At 39.2% G+C, this 26,224-nt stretch overlaps 1 protein-coding gene across 3 annotated transcripts; it reads right to left on the bottom strand.

Moving 5' to 3' along the window:
* Window positions 1-966: 966 nt before the first annotated feature.
* On the bottom strand, window positions 967-26,115 carry stard3nl (STARD3 N-terminal like). Of its 3 annotated transcripts, none has more exons than XM_047369212.1 (8): window positions 25,915-26,115; window positions 21,060-21,137; window positions 20,895-20,972; window positions 7,974-8,027; window positions 4,913-5,030; window positions 4,681-4,779; window positions 4,365-4,432; window positions 967-1,816 (listed from the first exon to the last, which is right to left on the bottom strand). In XM_047369212.1, exons 1-7 carry the CDS (start codon window positions 26,113-26,115, stop codon window positions 4,368-4,370), a joined length of 693 nt encoding a protein of 230 aa, XP_047225168.1. In that variant the 3' UTR covers window positions 967-1,816; window positions 4,365-4,367. The 3 variants fall into 3 exon arrangements, with proteins under 3 accessions (XP_047225168.1, XP_047225170.1, XP_047225169.1); XM_047369214.1 differs by lacking the exon at window positions 967-1,816 and adding an exon at window positions 1,823-2,474; XM_047369213.1 differs by lacking the exon at window positions 967-1,816 and adding an exon at window positions 2,525-3,681.
* Window positions 26,116-26,224: the final 109 nt, after the last annotated feature.

Below are 26,224 nucleotides of genomic sequence, written 5' to 3' on the forward strand. Positions count from 1 at the left end.
CTGTTTTCTTATCTCACTGCAGTTTAGAAATTATTTGACGCTGAGGTAAATCTTTCTTGACACTTATAGTAAGGCAATGTGTTGAGCTGCAGAAGCCAGGAAATGGTGCAGTTGATTTTACAGTTATAGCAAGAAGGTCCCAGTTTAAATTCCCAGACTGGGCTCTTTCGTCAGAGTTCACATTGTCCCAGTACTTGAGTGGGTTCTCTCTGGGTACTCTGACTCCCACGAACAGTCCAAACACAGCTGGTTATTTATTTACTCTAAATTGCGTGTACATGCATCATTATTTGTCCAGGGTGTACGCCCAGTGACCTTTGGGGATCGGTGCCAGATCTGTGTGAGGTTAAGCAGGTATACACGGCTGGACAAAGAGTTAGGGTAATCTTCACACCATCCACAGTGAGAAAGAGGTTAAGGAAAGTAAACATTTTCCAAAGCTCACTGTTTGAGAACTGCATTGGCATCTTGGGTTCACCATGTCTCCATGGTTTGTTTTCTGTCCTACCATCACACATGTAAACACCTTGAGGCTTGCTCTGCAGGTACATCAACTGGAACCTTGTGGTTTGGTCACATTGGACCTAGGATGAGCTTTTCATCAATAAACAATCCATGTGGGTCTGATGTGAAACAAAGGATGAATATTATGATAGGATTAGGTTGATCCATGCCTGCTGTTAAGTATGGTGGAGGATTTGTAATGCTGTGGGCTCATTTCTCTTCCAAAGGCTGTGGCAACCTTATTACAGCACATGGCATCATGTACTCCGTGAAATACCAGGACATTTTAAATAATGACCTAGTGGTCTCTGTCAGAGAACTTTAGCAGGATAACGATAGAAATCAACACAGATATGATTCACCAGACAGGACTTCTACCTTCTTCCTCGGCATCTCAGTTCCACAACTCAATCCTATCGAAAACCTGTGGGCTGGGAAGGAAAAGAGCAAAAAACTGAGAAATACAAGGTTTCACCTTTTATTGATTCTCTTTTACAGACAAGATTTCCATGTAAACCAGTTTGGATGGCATGCATGAAGACATGTTTAATTACATTGTTTGACTTTTGTTTTCTCCCATCAGCAGCTTTTAAAAGCAGGTATATATACTGTATATATATATATATAGATCTCTCTCTGTCTCTCCTTCATATATATATATATATATATATATATATATATATATATATATATATACATACATACACATACATATATATATATATATAATATATATATATAAATATATAATATATATGTATAATGTTACATACAGTGCAGGAACCCTCATGTGGAAATACAGCAGGTTTATGGCTCATTTTGTTCTCTTAAATATGTTCCTTCAGTCTCTTTGAATCTAATGTTAAAAGCAAGCTTCTGCAGTGCTTGTCGATACAAACTGGTCCACAAACATTCCTTCATCAAATCACAGATTATAAACTTCAGAAACAAATTAAGATTAAAGTCAACATAGTGTGAATATAAGAGAAGCCATCAAAAATGTGTAAAACAAAGTGTAACAGTGTTGAACATTGTAAAAGTCCTTTTAATAAAAGAAAAGAAAAGTGAATTTTGCTCAACCAAACTTTAAGTGCATTTCATATAAAAATTAATTCCATTATAAGCTCCAAAAACAGGAAAAACAGCTAAAACCAGAAGTTGTGACTCTGCAGTAGTTGTCCAGTCTGTGTGTGTAGAAGGCTGATATTCTAACTGAGGTGTTTGACATGAATGTATCAGAACATGTAAGGCTTAATGTCCCTCAGTAGAACGACAGGAGCAGGAAAACACGTCCATCTTCAGGAGACGAACCCTTGGGAACAGAAAACAGAAGAAACCTGACTCATCCAGGGTTCTCAAACCTTTTAAAAGGTCAAATTCAAGCATCTGACCCCAAATTTACAGTCCCTTACAATTTGGATACATGCCAGATATTTATCCTTTAATATTCGCCTATGCTGATGACGTAAATCTACTATAAATAGAAAAGTGCAGTGAAGCCGTTTACCATCCCTTAGATAATCTTCCAATCACTCAATCAGGCTTTCCTCTGATTTAAGGCGACACTTTTTCAGGGCCAAAAACTCATGCATCTAAACGGTGTTTGTATGCTTTTACAGCACAGCATCTTTTAAACTTACCGGTCCAAAAAAGCAAAAACAAAAACACATTAACATCAGAACTTACACAAAGCTCCGTATTTTAAGTCATCATTTGATTCTGAAATCATCTTCCTGGAGTTCTGGGTTCAACCTCAGTTTGATGCTGCATGAGTTATCATGAGTTATCTCCCAGATAACCAAATAAACCTCCCCAGCACTATAAATGTCTCCTGTGATAAACATGAACATTAAAGTTGATCCCTTTCTGCATGACACTGCTGTTGAACGGTTGAAACAAGTGTTGGAGGTGGACGAAACTCTGAAGCTCTGGTCTTTTTAGTGAAGAACATGGACTACAAGATCTTCCTCCTACATAAACAACATAAATGAGAAGACGCAGCTGAACCAGAAAAACATTGTTTAGTTTCAATCTTAGTTTTTATTTGATATGAAATGAAAAATCTGAATCCCATTCAAACTAAATTAGATTGAAAGGCAGCACAGCAGAGCACATAAAAACAATGCATTATCCCTACAGGGTGTGTGTCCATTTAAAGGGTAAAAGGTTGAATATACTCATCACATACTGTATGGGTCTACCCTGGTTTTAAATACTGAGAACCTTGAAGTAGGGCTGTAGCAAATGATTGTTTGATTAACTGAGTATTGTATTGACTATTCCGACGATCAATCGAATTTAATCACTTAAACCATTTCATAAATAACAGAAATACATGAAAGAGAAAATGCAAGTAAACAAATAATTCAATCAAATCAAATAAAAAAATCTAAATACAAAATGTTATCCAGATAAAATAGAACCCCGGTAGTGAACTTTAGTGCCAAGTTACAGAAAACAGAATAAATAAAAATATCTACGTATTACCTGTCAAAAAGGTAAACAGCCTATTTAAATTCAGGCATAATAAACACTGCCTTTTAAATATCAAACCTTTCTCTCAGTCTCCTTGTCATCTCAGAATAGGCCACACAGTTCATGACATTTAAAGTTACTGGAAAGCATACATCTGGGTTATGTGATCATTGCAATTTGCTTGAATCTCTACAGCATTTTTTCATAAAGTACAATTAACATTAACCTGAAAGGAGAAGCACTGAGGAAACTAAATGTTAACTGCACAACTGAGAGTCCTTCAGGAGTTAATCCATTAAAATAAAAGCAAACCTGTAAGGATTTGTTTTTGTTACATTCCTGTCCCCACTCCAGTCCAGCAGGTGGCGATAATGCACCTTTATAGTTGGTCTGCCAACCGGAGGGGGAGGTGGAGGGGAACAGGGGTTGGTTCCTGCTCAGGTGTTGCAGCTATTATGGAATACTAACTAATGCCAAGAATTAACCAGTTAACCAGGAACTGTGCGAATGGAAATGTTGTTTCTGGAATTCTGTTGTGTCGCTATTTACCAATATTAAGAGAAAGCTGGTTATTATGAAATTAGAACTTCGTAAATAAAATCAGCTGAACATCAGGGGTGTCCAAAGTGAGGCCCAGGGACCATTTTGTGTGGCCCCCGGCCGCAGTTGAAAGGTACGAATTTGGCCCTCCAGCAAATGGAGCTGAAAAGAGTTAAAAAAATTATCTTTTGTAAAAGTTAATGATTCATTTTGTTGAACAAAATGTGGAAATAGAAATACATTGAATTACTAAATTTCCTTAACAGTCAAAATAATACATTTAATTTAGTACGTTTATAAAATCTGTATTTTTTGCAGATCTAAATGTTATTTTGTAGCAGCGGGGACAAAATTAAAGAGCTTTCTGACCCCTGGTTTAGGACCCTTTCTCAAACCTACAATTTGTTCTTTTCTACAAAAATCAGACGGCTTTGATTCATTAAAATATTGTATATTTAATTTATTACTGAACAAGTAAAAAGAAAATAATTCACAAAAAACAACTTTCCATTCAAAGTTTAGGGAAAAACGGACACCACGGCTTTAGATGCCCTGGAGGTGGAAACATTGAGGCGTTCTCACCACTAGAGGTCTCTTTGTGCTTTGAGCAGACCTCAGTGTGACCCGGTTCCATCTTCTGCTGACCTCCAATTCAGAGCTTCCCTTCGCTTGTGTGCAACCCAGATTTCCAGGCATCCCCGCAAACATTACGCTGCTATTATTTTCATTCCTTAAACATTGTTTAAGTCACCGTGTTTCGCTCTCTCTCATTTTAAACTGACAATCTTGCCTACAGAGCTTAAACCATCAGGTACATTTTCACTGCCACATGGAGGGCTTGTTACCTGTTAGGAGACTTTCTGAATCAGGCCTTTTTCTGGATCGTGTTTATCCTCCAGATCTTCATCAGAGTCTGAACACAAGACAGAGAAGAATCATTGTGACGATCCAAACAGCTTATCCACAGCTACAAACCGGCTGCAGATCAGTCCCAGATTCAACAATGACACATCAGGAGATGTGGGGAAATAAAGAGTTTTACATCAAGACTTTTCATTGCTAAATCTGAAAGAGAAATCCACATTTAAGAGGCTAAAGGATAAGAAAGAAGTAAACGTTGGTTTAGGATATGTTTAGTATTATCAGAGTGAGAAAACAGACCTGCCACAGACTCCGGCGGAGAGTAAAACTGCCCGTCAGATAAAGGACCAGGACCCATGTGAGGAGCAGGCTCAGCAGCGTCCACGAATGACTGATATCCTGTAGACAAGATGGGACAAAGATCTGTCTCATCAGAAAGTTCCTGAATCGAGTTAATGTGATGAATTTCTGTCCTCGCTGACAGCTGTTTGTTAGTCTACAGTTAAAGAAGAGCTGCGGCGCCGAGGCTCACTGTTTTCATCTTCGGTCTCCTTGGGGAGCACCTTGAAGTCGAGCAGCCACGTCTCTATCCAGGCCAGGACAAAGGAGACGATGGGCAGCAGGTAACCGAAGGCGCCCTGAAGGAGCAGCTACGCTCACACACACACACACACACACACACACAGAGAAATGAACGAATAGTTCTGTCCTAAATGGGTTTCCATACAAATAAACATGTTAGGGACTCACAGGAATTTAAAGCTGTCAGTTTAACAAAACAACACATTTTTTATTTAAAATTACCAGAATTTTCTGGACCCAAATTCCTGGATTTTTTGCTTGTTTTTTATTTTTTATTTTTACATTCATCGTTATATATGGTGGTTTTATCATCTGTAAGTTCCAGGAAATTTAAAACAATAATTTTAGCTTCTGAATCAGCCCTGATCTTTTTCACTGTTGTTTTGGGGTCTGGATAAACATATATTTATTTGATTAACATCAGTAAAAAACTCACAATTTTTTAGACAAAACAACAGAAAACAATCAACCTGAAGCAATTTAGGACATTATATGTCTTCCTTTAAAAAGCCAAACATGCAAGATCCTTTCGTGTTTAAGTTCAAGTAGAATATAAAACAATGTAAAAAAAAAAGGCTGTTAAGCTTTTTATTTTAGATTACAATGTTTTAGAAAAAGGAAAAAATCTGGGAACTTTTCCAAACTCCTTTTCCTTTTTTTCAACACATAAGATCTGGAGAATGAAAATTGATGAATCAATACTGTTGGACCAGTTGTTTGCTGAATATTGGACCATTTGCACGTTGCTGGACGCCACTATGCCTTTCCAACGTCATCCGCCATTTTGTACCGCAAATTTTGTGTCTGCTCCTTGAAATCCTAGCGGGCACCGCGGCTGATAAGACGGAGACGTCCCAAGTCTGACGTCACAGGAGGCTATTTAGGAAGGTGGCCCCTTTAAGGAGGTGCTTTTCAGCTTGGGATCTCGACACGGTTACCAGGCAACTGAAGCATCCCTCTGGAGAAGAAAATCCCACGGGGACTTTAATTTATTCTCCCCGTTGGCAAAACAAAAAATTCATGAAAGAAGTTTCTGGAATAGGAAGGCCAGAAATTTCACTTTGCTGATCGAAGACGTGAGTTTAACACGTAACAGAAGAAAAAACCACGGAGTTTCAAGGAGACACAACTTTCCCTCCTTGTTTTGTACCAGTTGACTAGTGACGGTCCGTCATAATTTTTCTACCTTTCTGCCACGGAGGCCACCAAGGAAGAAAACGGACTGTTTTGCTGAGTATCTGCGGACGCGTGGAGCTCTTCACCCCCCACCTCTGCTCAGAGGAGACAACGACAAGTAAAATCCACCTTTTATTTTTTATTTCTTCATTAGGAATAGCTTGGCCAGGGTAGAGATAGGATTTTAGTGCGATTAGATTTCCCACTCAGAATGTAATGTGTTCTGAATTGTATGTGCATGCCATTGTTTTGAAACTTGCTGTTGGACTCTGAAGCCGACGCGCTTCTCAAGTTGTGTTTTTACCGTGCGAACACCTGAGCGTAGGTGCGCCGTAAGACTGACTGCTATAATAACCTCATGGTGAAATTCACCATTTTCTTTGTCTTAAACTTCGTGCTTTACTAGCTTGCCGCCAAAACTTTTACAACCCTTTGTGTTCTCGAACATCCCCAGCGGTGGGGGACGTTTTATGGCTCACTGTAACTCAGCTACACCTTCTGGCTACGCTCCCAAAACTCCGTTCAACACCATATTCCTTTGTCAGATTATCACTTTTGCCATAACTGCTGGTTGATTCCATACACACCCACTGCTGTTTTATTTTGTTTAGCTGGATATTAGGGCTGCACGGTGGCGCAGTTGGTAGCACTGTTGCCTTGCAGCAAGAAGGTCCTGGGTTTGATTCCTGGCCGGGGGTCTTTCTGCATGGAGTTTGCATGTTCTCCCTGTGCATGCGTGGGTTCTCACTGGCTTCCGCCCACAGTCCAAAGACATGTCTGTTAGGTTAATTGTTCACTCTAAATTGCCCTTAGGTGTATGAATGAGTGTGTGCATGGTTGTCTGTGTGTTGCCCTGTGACGGACTGGCGACCTGTCCAGGTTGTACCCCGCCTCTCGCCCATAGACTGCTGGAGATAGGCACCAGCTTCCCCGCGACCCATTATGGAATAAGCGGTAGAAAATGACTGACTGACTAGTTGGATATTCTTTTTTTTTTTACCCTTCTGTGTAGAATTTAGCATGTTTGATTAGGTGAAGATTATTGAATCGGAATAGCGAGGTGGATCAGGCTGTTGATTTAATAAATGTTCACGTAGATAAAGAGAAGGCGTTTGTGTTTATTTTGTGCAAGAGTGATTTGTCAGTCAAAATAAGGTCAAAGTTTCCCACGTTTCGTCAGAAACGGTTGATTAAACAGTGACATCTCTGGTAATAGTTATCAATTATTACTGAGTATTTAACGGTGGTAATAATCAAAGGCATTGAGCCACAATTACAACACCAGAGAACATCTCTGGCTTCGATTCATAAATAAGGATTTTTGGTTAAGAAATTAATTTTCTCAAATTATGATTTTAAATTATAATTCTTGATAAATATTAATTAATCAATAATCATAATCATAACAATACTTATCTGAACATTTCAAGACTTTAAACGAACTCCAACATGAACATAATCCTGAACTCTATAATAAGATCTCGCTTTCAAAAGTTTTAAGGATTTTTAGAAACAAGTTTAGATTTTAATTTGTCATACAAATCATCTTCAGAACCACACTTTAACTGAAAATTTACAATGAGTGCTCTCAGGTATGCAGAGCTTCTAATGCTATTTTATAACATGCAACATTTCTCCTTCGAGGACTGGAAATGAATATCATGAAGAAATAAATGACATTTTTCAAGGACACAGAAACCAAACTAAACCTAATGCTGCAGTTTTAAACATAATTAGATATTTTCTAAAAAAAAAGAAATTGAATGAAGTTTCAGCAAGGTCATGAAAAGCCAAAACAAAAATGTTTATTTCTGCAGCAGCAGCGATCCTCTCACCTTTGATATAATGACCTTGAAAATCAGGAAAGCACAGCTGACTGCAGTGGTTATCTGCACAATGGGAAAAACACACACAGGTTGGTAATATCATCCTTTAACACAAATATAACATGAAATAATTCAATAAAACAAAGATTTAAGATGGAAAGTAGCAGCCAGGTGCTGCTAATCGAGTGCACGAAGTTTTGGCAGTTTGCTGCTTTGGAGCATAGAGGTATGTGTATGCAACTCAACACAATGCCAAGTCAGAAAGACATCAGCAATGCCCTTGGAGAAGCAACTGTGCCTTCCCATCAATCTGGGAAGGATTACAAGTCATTTAGATATCTGGACATCATCCTTCTCTGGAGATGAAGTTTATTCACAAGTGGAAAACATTTATTTTAGCTGCTTATCTTCCCAGGGGTGGATGTCCAGCAAATTCACCCAAAGGTTCATTCAGGTTGTGCATTCAACAGGAAAAAACAGGAGCTCCATTTCAGACTACAGTCCTCACTTAGCATGTTAAATGTCAAAATTCATGACAGTACAATTTAAAAAAGTACTAATCAGGTATGGCTTATTTGGAAGGATCTCTAACAAGAACATAGACAGATGAGATCAAAATACAGACATTTAACCCATAATGCACAGCACCATGTTGGAGAAAACCAAACAGCATGTCAGCACAAACACCTAAAACCAACTGCCAAGCACAGTGGTGGAGGAGTGATGACTTGGGATTGTTCTGCAACCATAGGACCCAAGCAGCTCGCTGTCACTAAGTCAGCCAGGAGCTTCTCTGCAGACCAGTATGTTGTAGGGTCAAATCTGAGTCAAGTTCAAGTCAAGTTTATTTATACAGCGCTTTTCAGCAACAAGGCACTCAAGGCGCTGAACATAAGAAAAAACATTACAATGATACAGAAAATCAAACAACTGAGGTAATTAAAAAAAAAAAAAAATAATAAAATTAAGAGAATAGAATGATGGATAAGAAAATGAAAGGAAAATTGGACTGAACACGTAACTAATAATGTTTAGATGGCCCAGTCAAAGGCCACTCTAAACAAATAAGTTTTTATTCTTGATTTAAAGCAATTTAGGGTTTCTGCTCTTTTCCAGTTTTCTGGGAGTTTATTCCAGATTAGTGGAGCATAAGAACTAAAAGCTGCTTCTCCATGTTTAGTTCTGGTTCTGCAGAGTAGATTTGAGCAAGAAGACCTGAGAGGTCTGGGTGGTTGATCCACTGACAACAAGTCTGTAATGTATTTTGGTGCTAAGCCATTCAATGATTTATAGACTAACAGAAGTATTTTAAAGTCTATTCTCTGAGCTACAGGGAGCCATTGTAGGGACATCAGAACGATGTGCTCCACTTTCTTAGTTCTAGCGAGGATGCGGGCAGCAGCGTTCTGGATCAACTGCAGCTGTCTGATCGACTTTTTAGGCAGACCTGTGAAGACACTGTTGCAGTAATCAATTCTACTAAAGATGAACGCATGAATTAGTTTTTCAAGGTCCTGCTGAGACATTAGTCCTTTAATCCTGGAGATGTTCTTTAGGTGATAGAAGGCTGACCTTGTTCCTGTCTTTATGTTCCTCTGAAGGTTCAGGTCTGAGTCCTTCACTACACTCACGTTTCGAGCCTGACTGGTGGTTTCTAGCTGTATTAACTGAAGCTGTGTGCTAACTTTTAAACGCTCTTCCTTTGGTCCAAAGATTATTACTTCAGTTTTGTTTTGATTCAGCTGAAGATAATTTTGGCACATCCATGCATTGATTTCTTCTAAGCATTTACCCAGCGCTTGAATGGGTTCATGGCCACCTGGTGACATCGTAACGTATAGCTGTGTGTCGTCTGCATAGTTATAATAACTTATGTTGTTGTTTATTAAAATCTGAGTTAGGGGGAGCATGTAGATATTGAATAGGAGGGGCCCTAAGATGGACCCTTGGGGAACGCCACATGTGATTTTTGTGCTCTCTTATGTAAAGTTACCTACTGACACAAAAAAGTCCCTGTCCTTCAAGTAGGATTTAAACCAGTTGAGTGCTGTACCAGAAGGACCGACCCAGTTTTCCAGGCGCTCTAATAAAATGGAGTGATCAACAGTGTCGAATGCTGCACTAAGGTCCAATAATACCAGCACTGTGGTTCTTCCACAGTCTGCATTTATACGGATGTCATTGAACACCTTGACAAGAGCAGTCTCTGTACTGTGGTGAGCAGGAAGCCTGACTGGAAGACATTGAAGCGGTTGGTCATTGTCAGGAAGTTGTTTAACTGTTGAAACACAGCTTTTTCAATAATCTTACTGATGAAGGGGAGGTTTGATATAGGCCTGTAGTTCTGTAGTAGCAGCTTGTCCAAGTTACTCTTTTTCAATAGAGGTTTGATAATTGCTGTTTTCAGGACCTGGGGGAAAACGCCTGAAAAAAGGGACGTGTTTATTATTTGTGTTAAATCAGATGTTATTACAGGCAAAGTTTTCTGAAGGAAAGCTGTGGGTAAAAGATCGAGACAGCAGGAAGAAGATCTTAGTTGCTGTACGATTTCTTCTAAGTTTTTGTAGTTTATTTGGTGAAATTGGGAACCTTTGTCAAAATCAGTTCTAGTTGGAGACAACATTGATACTGGAGTTGATATGGATGTTCTGACTGCCTCTCTGATCTTTTAGGTTTTTTCAGTAAAGAATTTAACAAATTCATTGCAGGCCCTGGTAGAGTGGAGTTCAGATGCTACAGTTACAGGAGGGTTTGTTAACCTGTTGACCGTGGCAAATAATGCACCAGCATTGTTAATGTTTTTACTGATGATCTCAGAAAAGAAAGATTCCCTTGCATTTTTCAGTTGTAGGTTATATCTGTATAGTCTCTCTTTATAGATAATATAGTGAACCTGGAGTCCAGTCTTTTGCCACCTGCGTTCAGCTTAGTTAAATTTGCCCAGAAATACTTTTTTACACTCTAATAAATCTTTAAACAAAGTGGCCCCCCTCCACCTTTTCTTTGCTGTCTGCTCTCACAAAGAAAATTGTAGTTTAGAGGCATCGACTATCAGAATGGGAGCTTCATTAAATTCATGAAACCATGTTTCTGTTAAAAACATAACATCAAGATCGTGGTCAGTAATGAAGTCATTGATTAAAAATGATTTTCCTGACAGAGATCTAATGTTCAATAAAGCCAGTTTATATGACTTAGTTGCTGATATTAACTCTGTGTCTGGTTGTACCTGACAGTTTATGGCTTTTGTTTGATTGTTTATTACTGTCTCTTATCCTTTTAACTTTGTTCTTTCTGTCACATATAAGCACAGAGATTTTACAACTATCTCCTATTAGGGGCCCAAGTTTTTCCTGGACATGATCATTTCTGATAGAGTTACCACTGGGGCCCAGACTGTATCACAGAGAAGTGATTCGAAGGTCCTGATTAGGAGGAGATAGATTAGGAGTTGGTGGAGGTCTGCGGCATTTGGAAGATGTTGGTTTAGTAGCTGGGCCTCGGCCACGGGGGGGTGTTGAATGGAGAAGATGTCAGAACCATTTGGGTCCCGATTTTAAGAGCTCCTTTCATGTTATCAGAATCCAGTAAAGCAAAAAGCGGCTCAGTGGGGAGATGGGAGAGTTCTGTGCGGTCTGGGTCTGGGGTGGGGGTGTTAGTCTGGGTCTGGGGGGATGGGGGTATAATGGAGGAGGGGGGAGGGGGGTGAGTCCACCTCCCTTGTGGATTTCGACGGGGTTGACCTTTTGTGATGACCTCTCTTTCTCAGCCAACTGGCTGATTGTTTCTGCTGGAGCTGTTAGAGGCAGCGTTATCATTGTTGTTGATACTCCATGTTCTCTGCTGAAGGTCGAAGCTGCTGGTGGATTATTTACTGAATAGAAGAGATTAGATGTGAGACGTCTGACTCCTGGCTTGTTCAAACTGAAACCATCTTGCTTGAGTCTTTTTTCCCAAAAAATATTAAAGTTGTTGATGAATTTCACAGGTGTGGTGGCGCATGTTTTTTTCAACCATTTATTAATCATCAGAAGTCTGGAAAAAATCTCATCTCCACAGAAAATCGGTGCAAAGGGTCCTGTAATGGAAAATTCTTTTTAAAGTGCTCTGATATTCCCTTCACCTCTCTCCTCTGACCTCTGTGTTTTATTAGTGTTCTGTTATTTAGAGCAGATGGACTCTAAATTCAAATGCTGGAGAGTTTTATGGTTAACACTTCCTGAAGTGTATATTTCAAGGGAAGGTAGATGGGTGCCCTCATAAATAACTTTGTTAACTCTGACCCGGGGAGGGTCTAGGGGCCATATTTCTAAAACTCTTTGCAGTTGAGATAACACTGTCATGTTCTGGTATAAATACTGTGTGTAAATGTTGATCGGGGCTCTGTTTCACTGACTAACCTCAGTGTCAGGGTCTTCAAACGCTGAATGCCTTTGAATAAAACTTATAAGACAAAGTCCGGATTTTCTCTTGTTATGAGTCAACTTCTACCCACTTTGATAAGAAAATTCCACAACAATTTTGGCGTCACGAACAGGATCTAACGTGCCAGAGGAGACCGCAGGATGGGACACGGACGCCTGGCCAGCCTGGAGACGTTGTCCTCAGTCCACTTCCATTTTACGGAGGGGAGTCCTCATGTCCGCCTGCGGCTTCTGGCTGATTAGATCCGAACAATTTGTCTTCAAATATATCTGGGTGAGAAGTTGCTCTGTATGATATAATGTATATTATTATTTTTATTACACATTAACCATCATCTCCTAACTAATTAATTAGGTTCCAGAGTTGCGAGAGGGAGGACATCAGCTGAGGGCCCGGTTACCCTGCAAAAGGAATTGCAGGGAGGTTCTTATTGGTAACAATAAGATAAAGCAAAACACAGGGTTTTGCGGGTGGTTTTTAGCAATTTTCTACACCTCATAAAGGAGAAAAGCCAGTGGGCAGACGTGCCGCTGAACAGGTAAAAAAAAATGGTTCCGGAACCTTGAGGCATCAGGGGTGTCTCCTTCTTCAGACTCTGATTTATAAAATAATGAAAGGAAAAAGTGGGGATGATTGTGCTAAATGTGCTTTAATTTGGAAGATAAGTTTGGTTTTTCACAGCGTGGAAGTTTGAGTGTGAATAAGTTAAATAGTTTAAAAAGTTTCAAGTAAAACAGTTGATGGAAAAATAAATAAAAAAAACATAAGAAGAATATTAAAAAGCACAGAGTGCATCAATTAAGGGGTTAAAGAGTTAAAACTTTCCTGAAGGAAGTTTTGTTTGTCTTAAATATTGCGATCAGTCGGAAAAGAAGGTAAAATTGAAAAGGGACAATAGAGATGCGAAAAGAAAGTTGTTTTAGAAAGGAGTATAGTTCATGTTGTGGAAGGAAGTGACAGGCAGGGGGACAACTGACTGACTGACTGATAATATGTATTTGTACAAAATCTGAACCTATACTAAACTTTTCTTTTGCCTCTCTCACACACAAATACACACATATATGGGATTTAAGTTCAACATCTGCGTTTTTGAGTCTGGACCTTAGAAACCTGCCCTTCTCCATGTCTACTCCACCAGAGACGCTTCTCCAGCAAGGCCTGAAAGAGAGAGATCTGCCTTCCTGCATGTTGAAAATCGCAGTATGACTTTCTACAAGGAAAAAAAAAAAACGAAACTCAGAAGAAGTCTGGACCCACTGAGATGGACAACGATCCATGCTGTTTGCAAGAGCCAGAAGAGTGATACACTGGATTTATATTGAAAGCATCTTATGCGGGCAGAAGAGAAACCGGAGCAAAGTTTCTTCTTTCTCCCTCCTGGAGAAGTTAAAGTGGACAAAGAATGATTGAATGTCTCACCAACAGACCGGGGAAGGGCCTGGTTGTTTTTTGGACTGATAGAGGACTGTGTGCCATGACAGTCTGACTCTGGAGCGATTTAGAAACTGATGGGGGTAACGTACAAACACACATTTGTATAAATCTTTTCCTATTTTCTGCAATGACGAACGCTTATTAACCGCTGCTCATGTTACGCTTGCTTGACGTTGACAGATATAGCGGGTTAAAATATTATTTTAGGGTTAGAAAAGTATCTTTAAAAGGGTGATAACTTAACTCATTTGATACTTTCCAGTTAATTCTTTTAGAGAAACAAGTTCTCTTTCGTTGTGGAATATTCAGGGTCAATTATTATAGTTATTAAAAGTTATGAAAATGCAGAGGAAGTTACAACATCTCCAAAACTCAGCAGTAACCAAGTGTTTCTATGTTATTCTCAGGACAGATCTCATGAAGGAGCTTTTTTAAAACCCAGCGCATGCGTAAAACCTGATGGGTTTCTCCTTCAGATATTATTTTCTGTTGTCAGAGTTTGTATCCCATAAATCTAATGGGTAGAGACCTTATTAAAACAGGCTTAGTTCTACTGCAGATGGTCTTCATACAGTCTCTGACACAGTACTTACAGTTTGGTGCAGTTTTTGTCCGCAAGTGTTAACTGACGCTTGTGGAAAGTACAAATTCATTGTTTTTCACAGCAGCTGCTGGGAAGAGGTTATATTAGGTTTTTCTTCCCTCTTCTGATTCATGCAGCGTGTTGATTTACACTGTACCTTATATCAGGTCCTGATAAAAACTATGAAAGGTTTGGTTCTGCAGGTTCTTTTTTCTCCCTTTGGAGAAGGAAAGTAAACCTGATCAGTTCTGTGCTGCACAGAAATATTAAAACACTTGTTGTTTTCTAAGATATCACCAGCTAAAAACTTTTAAAACTTTTGAGAGTAATTGGTTTTGTTAAACACATTTTCCTTGGTAAAACAAACCTTTAAAATGAGTATGAAAAAATTGGGTTATTTAGAAAGAATCTGTTTGGACAGTGGTACCACACAAAAATTAAACTAATCTCATGTTTCCTAAAAGACTCTGCATGAAAAGGCCTTCAGAACCGTGGAGTTATTTTCCACCACAGTATCAAGTTTTTAAGGATGCTTTTTCTTTATTTTAAAACAGATCTGGGTTTTGTTTTGTTTTTGGCTTTTTAGCATAATGTTTGTCTGAAGCTTCTTATGAACTGGGTTAGAAGCAAATATGATCTGAGGTAAATTAGGAGCTGTGAACTAATAATTTTAAATCTGATTATTGTCCAAGCAGAAATAATATATTTAGCCAATCCTTCAATCTCTGCAGAAAGTTAACACCATTGTTCAATGCAGTAGTACTCAACTTGTGGTTCCTGGACTCCTGAAGCCTGTAAGCCATAGATTTTGGGTCCATGAAATTATAATACTTAATTAAAGGTAGACCGATTACCTATTAGAATAGATCTAAGTCAATGATGAGTTCCAGTCATTTTGGTGACTTTGAAATGCAATAATACTCAAAAATTCTACTCTGGGGACACAGATTGGGGTTGAAGAGTTTAGTTTTGGAACCAAGGTTAGGATTTTTATAACAGAATCAAGACAAGTAAAATCCTTCATTTTAGGAAAATAAAAGAAATAAATGCCCTCTTAACAGTAAGAGTATGGTCGGCTCAAACTCAAGTCTCCTTGTTTGATTTCTTAAGGTTTAAAGATTAAAAGAATACATAGGAGTACAAAGATACACAAGGTAATTTCAGATTATTAAGAGATAAAATATTGAAACATTTATCAGCATTTGGATTATTAAAGAGGGGTTCTAGTAATAAGTTTTCCCCAACTCTCAAAATTTAAATAGCCAAATTAAAGAAAATGATGTTTGTTCTTTTTTAAACACTATGTGGGAAAAAGTCCAGTTTGGAGACAAGCTTCTTATCTTAATTTCTGATTAAGTCAAACACTGCAGTTTTGTTTAGTTTGGGTATACCATAAAAATGTCAATGCCGACTTTTCTAATTTCCCCTCGGGGATCAATAAAGTATCTTTGAATTTGAATTGAATTAAATAAAAAATACTTCTTTGCATTTAACTTGAAATTCTGCAATGCAGCTGTGATCAAATTGAGCCAAACAAAAAGAGAATTATAACAATAACTCTCAGGATTGTAGTTATTATTACAGAGTTACAGTACAAAGAATTAGCAAAAAGTTTCAGCATCAGTAAATTTGGATTCATTTAAGAGAAAAGTGTTGCTGTGCTTCTAAATAGTTTGAGATCTCTTTGGACTATGTGCACTGATTTTTAAAAAGGATCCTGACGATTGTCATAACAAAATTGATCAATTATAGCATTAAAAGATATGGCTGAGAAAACATATTCTGAAAAGAGATTGTTAAAAATTTCTTTGAATTCTTGAAGCTTCAAATTTGGCCATTTGTCTGTCTTTGATGTTTTGTCTTTGTTTTGTTGGAATTAATGTTTGTTTATTTGTTGCATGAAACAATAATCCATGTTTAGAATAATGTTTCTAAATCCCAGATTGATTAAAACTTTGAGTTTTCAGGAGAGTTAAGAAGCAGCTTGTTTCTGAGGTAGATGCATGTTAACAGTTTTGCAGTTTAAGTTACACTAATGTGGGATGGGATGAAGAAACTGTGGGTCCGCCCATAGGCTGTCAATCAGAGGTTAGTTCTGCCTGACTCCGCCCACCTACTAGGTTGGTTCATGCCTTTGTTGTCATGGTAACGCTCAGCACCTCCCTTCCTGAGTTTTAACACTGTTTAAGAGACAATAGAGTCAAAATGCTTGTAGTGATTGTTGCCTTAAAAACATGTTTTTTTTTTGTATAATAATTAAGGATGTAGCATGACTTTTAGATTGATGTGTTTTATTACTAAAAGGTTAATGAAATAGTTTAAACTAGTTTGAAGAATTAGTTTTTCATGCAGAATCATTGGTGATTTATTAGATTGAAAGTTTCCCTGGTGCCATTAAGCTAGCTGACAGTTCAAGATATGCAAAAGTAAGGAATATATTTTTGATAAAGAATCAGAGTCATGCCTTTATACTTGGTGGGAATTATTTATTTGATTCAATTTGTAGGGTTTATTCATCCAAATTACATTAGATGTCCATTAATCTAATACTCATCTTTGTACAAGACAAATTAGGATGATATGTGACTAATTTCTAAGTGAGACATTGATGACGTGAATAACTAAAGTTTGTGTTTAGTTGTTAATGGAACTGAATTGCAGTTAAAAACATCTGGATTTTCTTTATGTTGCTTTTCTTAAATTCATAGTGACACATAGTTATGTCAGAATTCATTTCTTTGGTTCTATGTAATGTGATCTTGGTTACTAGAACATTTTTGTACAAACTTTTTGCTGGATTGTCGCATGGGTTGGACCCTGCGCCAGAAGAGGGGAATGTCAGAATAAAGTAACATGGGGTTCCAAAGGTTTTAGCACTCATGGGAAAAAGGGTAGCTCATACCTCCAGTGAGGACTTAGTGACAATGCGAGAGACGTTGTACTTTGTTATATAAATGGTGCATAGCTCCCTAAGACCACATTATGATAACCTCTCTGAAATTATGGTGTTGATTTTTTGTGAAATTTTATATCTCCACAGATTAGACCATTTTTGAAATTCTTTTTGGGTTTTCTGAAACTATGAAATGTTGACCTGTAATCAGACCTTCCACAAACATCATGTCACATTTTTGATATTCAGAATATTTAGCTGATGGTCACTGCTAGTATATCAGGTGAAGTCAGAAGATCAATTCTTTGGATTTTGTTGGATGTTTTGATGGAGTTCATGTAGTTAAGCACTTAGGTTTGAGAATGGGACTTTGAATTGAAAATTAGCCAAGTGTTGTGAAGGCTCTACCTATTGTTCTCACTTATATAAGATTGAGACAAAGGACACAGGTAAATCTCAGTCCTTTTGAAGTGCTGTGTGGCAGGTCTCCTATTTTGGACATGGGGATATTGCCAAGATAATTTTCTTCCACATCTTTGTGTGAAGATAGGATGTTGTTTTACTGTCAAAACCTGTCCACTGTGTTTTCTCAAGTTTCACAGACGGTGAAGGCTGCATTACCAGAAACAGCCACTTCCACCCTCCAGTCCTTTATTCCTGGCGACTGGATTCTGGTCAGAGAATCTAGGAGAAAACACAGGAAGTCCAGGGCTGGAATGGCCCATATCAGATCCTACTAGACACCCAGGAAAGCTGCAGGAAAGCTGCAGGAAAGCTCCAGCTCCTCCAGCTTCATCTGGCTTCCAGGACACGAGTCATCTTCCAACTGGATCATCCACGGCTGAAAGGTGTGAGGACAGCGGACCACCACCAGACAAAGAACTGTAAGCTGATCACTGGCGAGTGATTGAAGAGGTGGTTGAAGAACACTGTTCTTACAAGGGCACAATAATCCCTTGGGCAGTGCAACGTTATTTCAGAATCTACTTAAGGCCATCGCATTGCCTGAAAGTTAGAAATCATAAGTTGGACTATGGAAGCCTGACTTCCAGCAGGTTAGAGTTCCTGTTTCTAAATATATTTCTAGAGGAGCTTCCTACAACCGCCCACCTGTACCAGACTGGTAACAGGGCAGCTTGAAGCCACTCAGGAGAGTCAGCAGGATTCTTTGTTTTTTAAGTTGTGTTTATAATTTGTTTTCTTTAAAAAAAGAAACTGTTTGCTTTCAGTACCAGAAGAAAGGACATTCCACTTCAAGGTCACGATGCAGTTAAATGGAAGATTGTCTGTTCTGATGCTAATGATTGGTATTTCAAGTATTTTTATAACTCTTGTGTTCATTTTGGGAAAGGTACAGCAAAGACAATGTGTGGTTAATCTGACTAATAATATTCATCAGCGGATTCGAAGAGAGATTCATCACTTTTCTGACTACTATGATCATGCTGATAATGTCTGGTGGCAACTGATGCATCAAAACTGTGAGGAAGATAAGAAATGATTGTTGTTATGTTTGTTGTTTGATTTCACGTGCTATTAATGATCAACCATTTTTGGTACCAGTTCCTATTGATACTACTTATGCTCTAGCTACTTTCTTTCCAGATAACAGGTTGGTGGAGGTCATTTTTCCTTGGGTGATGGTTTTGTAGAATTTTCTTTTAGTTATGTGATTATCTTGTAATCAGAAGAAAGGAGTGTGATGGAAAATTCTTTTTAAAGTGCTCTGATATTCCCTTCACCTCTCTCCTCTGACCTCTGTGTTTTATTAGTGTTCTGTTATTTAGAGCAGATGGACTCTAAATTCAAATGCTGGAGAGTTTTATGGTTAACACTTCCTGAAGTGTATATTTCAAGGGAAGGTAGATGGGTGCCCTCATAAATAACTTTGTTAACTCTGACCCGGGGAGGGTCTAGGGGCCATATTTCTAAAACTCTTTGCAGTTGAGATAACACTGTCATGTTCTGGTATAAATACTGTGTGTAAATGTTGATCGGGGCTCTGTTTCACTGACTAACCTCAGTGTCAGGGTCTTCAAACGCTGAATGCCTTTGAATAAAACTTATAAGACAAAGTCCGGATTTTCTCTTGTTATGAGTCAACTTCTACCCACTTTGATAAGAAAATTCCACAACAGTCCGCTGAGAAACACCTTGATATTGAGACCTCCAACAATATTCAGAAGACGAGTGAAATCCTCCTTCAGTCCTTCTGATTTTTTCTTAGCCACGTCATCCATGGCTCCACAGTGTATAATAAGGTTTTCTAAAGACGGGCGCTTTTCTGTGATTGTAAGAATATTCTCTGAGATATCAGACACCACGTTACTGGTACCAATCAGAACTTCTGTGTTTTTCTTGTTGCAGAAGTGTTTAATCCCATCCACAGCTGTGTTGCCCACTATTAGGGTTCTTGGTCTGGTGGGGCGCTTTTTATCTGGCAGCTTAGGAGAAAACTGTTTAGACTGAAGGTTGTTCTCAAACCTTTTATTCTTCTCAGAAGATGTATCATTTTCCTGGTTTTCATTCTGTAGTGGAGCAAATCTGTTCTGGAGGAGAACTCCATCATTTCCAGCTGTCTCACTCCTATCAGTTGTTGTGACAGCAGCTCGCTGTCGAAGTCTCCTTTTCCCAGGGGAAACGGGGACATTTCTTTGTAATTCTGGCCATTCTGATTTATTTAATTGCTGAGATCTTCCAGTGAGTCATCCACCTTGATTTTTTGGGCATGCGTCTAAAACATGCCAGGGGGGTCTGCTGGTAGGTTTATTCTCAGTGTTCTGATTGCCGGTTGAGTTGTTGAGCTGGCTGTCACTGTTTGGGATCACAGGCAGAGTTGAATCATCGTTGTACCAAATATTCACCTCCACATTCACTTCTAGTCCATGGATTTTCATCTCCAAAACAGATAATTTCTGTAAAAGTTTGTCGAAGTCCTCTGTGGTGAAGAGAGGCATTTTGTGGTGATTAGCTGGTGTCAACTTGTCCTGCTTTCGAGTTTGATTATAAAAACATCAAAATCCTTTAGAAAAAATAAAATAATAATAATTCTTGGGAGTCGCTGGTTAGAAGTAGTTTTAGTCCAATATTTCCGTAATTTTGGCTAAGAGATAAAAAGTTAGGAGTAAAAGAATGCAAGCAAGCAGGGAGCTTAGGAGAAAAGCGTCTGAACAGGCAGAGAGGCGGAAGTGGAAAAAGGCCATCTGCTTAACACCTGAAGCTTGACTCAACCTGGGTCATCAACAGGACAATGATCCCAAATACAGCAGCAAATCTACAACATGGTTGGTATTAAAAAAAAAGGATCCAGGTTTGGTCCAGTCAAAGTCCAAATCTTAACCGTATTGAAACGATGTGGTGGGACATTCAGATAGTTGTGCAGAAACTAATGTGTGCAAACCTCAATGAACTGAAGCAACGTGGGAAAGAAGAGCGGGACACCCTTCCTCCGCAACGACAGAAACAGTTTCTATAAGCTGCTGGATCATGGGGTGTACTCAGGTTTTCCCAGAACGTAAATTTAAATTGAATATGTCACTCTCTGCTAATTTGGATAAGGGAAAGAAAACATGTTCAAAACAGAAATACTTACAGCGACCGCCCACCAGTGACGCAGCTTACAGATGGCGTACGCCAGGATGAGAGCTGCGAACCTGAAGACAGCCAGCAGCTGATGGATGAAACATGGAGCAACTTCAAAAAGTCAGGAACTTAGATTTTATTTGGTTTTTGAGTGGAAAGCTTAAAAAGGTCTTACAAAGATGTCGAAGAAAGAGGCATGGTAGTTATAGTGCAGAACTTCCATTTCCAGCTGCGACTGAACGCCTCCATTCACCTGTCAAACACAAAGAGAGACTTTTAAAAGAAAACACTCCGCTGAGTTTTATGATTTAAAGAATTGTATAAAAGTTGCATGTATAAAAAAGACACGTCACCAAGCTAGAACAGCTTATTTCTCATCATTAATAGAAGAGAACAAGAATAATCCAAGGTTTCTCTTTAGTACAGTTGCTAAACTTACACAGAGTCATAGCTCTGTTGAGGCATCCATTCTCTTAGCTCTCAGCAGTCATGACTTTATGGGATTCTTCTGAAATAAAATTGATTCTATTAAAAATAAAATCTTTGACATACTCCTGAAGATGATTACTTCATCCTCAGCAAGTGAGACAACATTGGAAATAACTGGAGAACCTGATCTGTGTTTGGACTGTTTTGATCCTGTGAAGCTTCCTGAGTTATCAGAAATATTAGCTTCATCTAAACCTTCAACTTGTATGTTAGACCCAATCCCAACCAAATTATTTAAGGAAGTGTTCCCTCTGATTACCAGCCCCATTTTAGATATGATTAACCTATCCTTAGTAAATGGATATGTACCACAGGCTTTTAAGTTAGCTGTAATTAAACCTTTACTTAAGAAACCTTTGCTTGATCAAGATGACTTGAAAAATTACAGACCTATATCCAATCTTCCGTTCTTATCTAAAATTCTTGAGAAAATAGTTGCTAATCAAATGTGTGAACATTTATACAGCAATGACCTGTTTGAAGAGTTTCAGTCAGGTTTCAGAGCTCATCATAGCACTGAAACAGCTCTGCTGAAAGTCACTAATGATATTCTTATGGCCTCAGATAATGGACTTGTGTCTGTTCTGGTTCTGTTAGATCTCAGTGCGGCATTTGATCCAGTCGATCACAAAATTCTCTTAGAAAGGCTGGAATATGCTGTAGGGATCAGTGGAACAGCACTAGGCTGGTTTAAATCTTATCTGTCTGACAGATTCCAGTTTGTTCATGTAAATGATAAATCATCTTTAAACTCCATTGTTAATTGTGGAGTACCACAGGGTTCAGTACTTGGGCCAATTCTCTTCACTATATATATGCTTCCAATAGGTCAAATTATCAGGCAGCATAGAATACATTTTCACTGTTACGCTGATGATACTCAGCTTTACTTATCCATAAATCCTGATTAACCCAACCAGTTAGATAGACTACAAGCATGTCTTGAAGACATAAAAACTTGGATGACTTTTAATTTTCTGCTTCTAAATTCAGACAAGACAGAAGTTGTCATCTTTGGACTGGAGTCTTTAAAAAAGAAACTGCTTAGTCAATCACTTAACCTGGATGGCATTAAATTGACCTCTGATAATAAAGTAAAAAACCTTGGTGTTACGTTTGACCAGAAAATGTCATTTAAATCCCATATTAAACAGGTTTCTAGGATTTCCTTCTTTCATCTCCGGAACATTGCCAAAATTAGAAATATCCTGTCCAGGAGTGACGCTGAAAAACTAGTCCATGCATTTGTTACTTCAAGGCTGGACTATTGTAATTCTTTACTATCAGGATGTCCACAAAATGCAGTTAAAAGCCTTCAGCTGATTCAAAATGCTGCAGCAAGAGTTCTGATGAAAATTAAAAAGAGAGACCATATTTCTCCTATTTTAGCTTCCCTTCATTGGCTCCCTGTTAAATCCAGAATAGAATTTAAAATTCTCCTCCTCACATATAAAGCCCTTAATGATCTAGCTCCATCATACATCAGAGATCTGATTGGTCCATATGTTCCTAACAGAGCACTTTGTTCTCAGACTGCAGGTTTACTGGTGGTTCCTAGAGTCTCTAGAAGTAGAATGGGAGACAGATCCTTTAGTTATCAGGCTCCTCTCCTGTGGAACCAGCTCCCAGTTTTAGTCCGTGAGGCAGACACCCTGTCTACTTTTAAGGCTAGGCTTAAAACTTTCCTTTTTGATAAAGCTTATAGTTAGACTGGCTTAGGTTATCCTGAGTTATCTCTGTAGTTATGATGCTATAGGCTTAGGCTGCTTGAGGACATAATGACCACTTTCACCCTCTTCGCTACCTTCTCACACTACTCTCTAATTCTGCATTATTTGCTGTTATTTCAGCTTTTAACTTTGTTCTCTCTTTTTCTCTTCCTAGAAGCTACACCTGGCCTGACTCTGTGTCTACCTGTGACACCTTTCTGGAGAGGGGAATCGTCCGAGCTTCTGCTGGCAACAACTTAATGCTCACCTTCTACAGATGATCCACATGGCCCTGTCTTTCAGTGTTTAACCCTTTCTCTCCTAGACATGGCTACTGACTGAGCTTCTACCGTGACTAACTCTATGTGCTCTCTTTCAGACTCTAACCTTGAAAACTGGCTCAGAGTTTATCTGTTCTTTCTTTCTTGGTGAAACGACTAAAGGAGCTACATCCATTAACATTTACTTTTCCTTCCCATAGAAAGTACTCCTGGATCAGTGCTTCTTTGTTCTCTTTGTGTCTCTGCTCTGTTCTCTCAAACCCCCAGTCGGTCGTGGCAGATGGCCGCTCACACTGAGCCTGGTTCTGGTTCTGCTGGAGGTTTCTTCCTGTTAAAAGGGAGTTGTTCCTCTCCACTGTCGCTACATGCATGCTCAGTATGAGGGATTGCTGCAAAGTCAACGCCAGTGACTGTCCACTGTCTCTACATGCTCATCCAGGAGGAGGGAATGCTGCAAGTCACTGACTGGATGCAATCTGCTGGGTTTCCTTAGATAGAAAAACTTTTTATCCAATTTGAATAAATAACTGAATCTGACTGCACTGTTCAATGGTTACAATTAATTGGAATGTATGAACCTGACTGTTGTGAAGTGCCTTGAGACAACATGTGTTGTGAATTGGCGCTATATAAATAAACTGAATTGAATTTCTTAGGGGCCTCCATGTCTGATCATAAAACAAAAACTTCGAAATTTGTCGTATAGTCTTAGTCTTTTTACTACCTTATTATTAAAAGTATGGGTCTGATCAAGAGTTATAATTAATATTTAAAACGGTTCCACTCAAATGTTTTCATCCAAGCAGATATCTTCAAGACTTTTTCTTCTGTCTCCAAAGAAATGTTTCAAGCATAGTTAGTATATTGTGTTAGAACACAGGGACACTATTGTCTTTTTTTTTGGGCTCTACTTGGGCCGGCTCTGCTCCACTCAGCCCATTTTACGACCGCTTCATTACTGGCTTTTCTGGCCCGGTACTGGCATTATTGGTACCTGCTCAGGAGCAGGTCCCATCGGGGCTGAAATGTCACGTGAACAGACTGCTGTTCACTGATTGGCCGTGGGAGGGGTCAGCCATATGTCAGGGGCATAAGCAGAGGTACAGGAGCAAATGAGAAACTATGGATTTTCCTGCACACCGCTGGGAAAAGCGACTATAAAAATATTAAGGACCACAATGGCCAGAGTGGGTCAAACAGAAAGCTGTGGTGGTGGTTCAAAGGAGGACATGATGGGCGACGGTGAGTGTTATCTCATGGTTGGTGAGCTTACCCCGAACCATAAAACAGTAAGGGTTAAGCCATACCTCCAGCTGCCAGTGAGCCAATGGAAACACAACAGGTTGCGTGCAGAGTAGAGCGAGAACAAGCAAAGTTGGACTGTGCTGTGCTGGGACCGTGAACAGAAAAGAGACATTTGTTGGAACATTAAAGCTGTGGTTTTGCTCTGGAGCTGCCAGCACAGACAGTGACCTCATTGACATCAGATACAGAGAGCATGAGTGGCGGTTCTGGCATCAGTGGCATCCCGCTTGATCTGACCCCAAATCAAGCAAAATGCAAGAAATCCTGGAGCGGGAAAAATGAGGTGCATCTCTGCTCTGAGCATCAAGCTGGGGGCTCTGACTCCCCATCCCCTACACGCATAAAAGCAACAGAACAGTTGTTCAAGGCTCAACTGAAAGATCTGATGTATGTGCGCTCCCCTTCGAGTACCACCCTGGGCAACTGCCCATATGTCCCATTTCAAAATATGAGATTCATGGCTAACGATTAGTGGATGTAAACGTCTGAACATAACTTCAAATGTCTCCAAGCAGAAAAAGAAAACTAAGTAAAAGAAAAACGAGAAAACTCAATTTCCATTTAGAGGACGTGCTTAAGCCCATAATGTTAAAACGTTACAAAAACCGGACATCCAACCAAATCCGCTAAAAAGAAATCAAGTCAGTTTGTGTCCATGCGGCTCTTAGGGTTGAAGGTTGAACCTGTTGTAACTGGATCATTCTGGGGAACGTCTGCAACAATTATTTCCTCAATCTGAACACAGGCCTGACCTTGATCTGTTCCTCCGAAGCACCCTGACCTCCTATCCGACCTCAACGTGACTCATACGATATCGTCTGCAGCTCTACATACAGTTTATTATAGTGACGTAATAAACCCAACCAGGCAGACTGTAGGCAACGTGTGATTGTGGACGTTTGTAAAGTAAATGATTAACTCAGGGGTAAAAAAGGTGTTTAAGGACTTTTTCTTGAATAAAATTGATCTTATTGTTCACGTCATAAATTTCTATGGTTTACTCCCTCAAGACTGTAAGTATTTTAGATGACTAAACATAAACATTTTGTGAAATAAATTAATTTCGATGGCAACAGAAGACAGATGACTGAATTATAAAATGAAAAGAAAAGCCTAACCGTGAGGCTATGAATCAGCTAATGTTTCTATCGTGCCTTCATGAACGTTTAGGTACTAAAGCAACACAATAAGTAGTTGTAGTCATTGACATTTTAAAAGGCATGCAGTGAAAATACACTTGTCTTACGTTTAGCTCAATAATCCAGAGCAGAGTGATGAACAAGAGGTCAAAGGTGACAAAGAGGCAGAACGTCCTCCGCACGTCTGAGATGCACTTCTTCTCCACGGCTTCGTACGACTCCACCCTAGCAGAAAGGAGCGTGCTGCTAATAGACCCCATCCCTCTGCCGGTCAGCCGCGAATCGATGCTGCTGCATCTGCTGTCCATTGCTGGCTCCGCCCAGTGGACAGGGGAAGGCCCAGCTCACAGCCCAGAAGGAGTTCTTACAGTCGGGAGCGGTGAGTCATGTGGGTGTTTACAGTCAATTTGTCGGGGT

The sequence above is a fragment of the Girardinichthys multiradiatus genome, chromosome 6, assembly GCF_021462225.1.
Source record: "Girardinichthys multiradiatus isolate DD_20200921_A chromosome 6, DD_fGirMul_XY1, whole genome shotgun sequence".
NCBI classification, from domain to species: Eukaryota; Metazoa; Chordata; class Actinopteri; order Cyprinodontiformes; family Goodeidae; genus Girardinichthys; species Girardinichthys multiradiatus.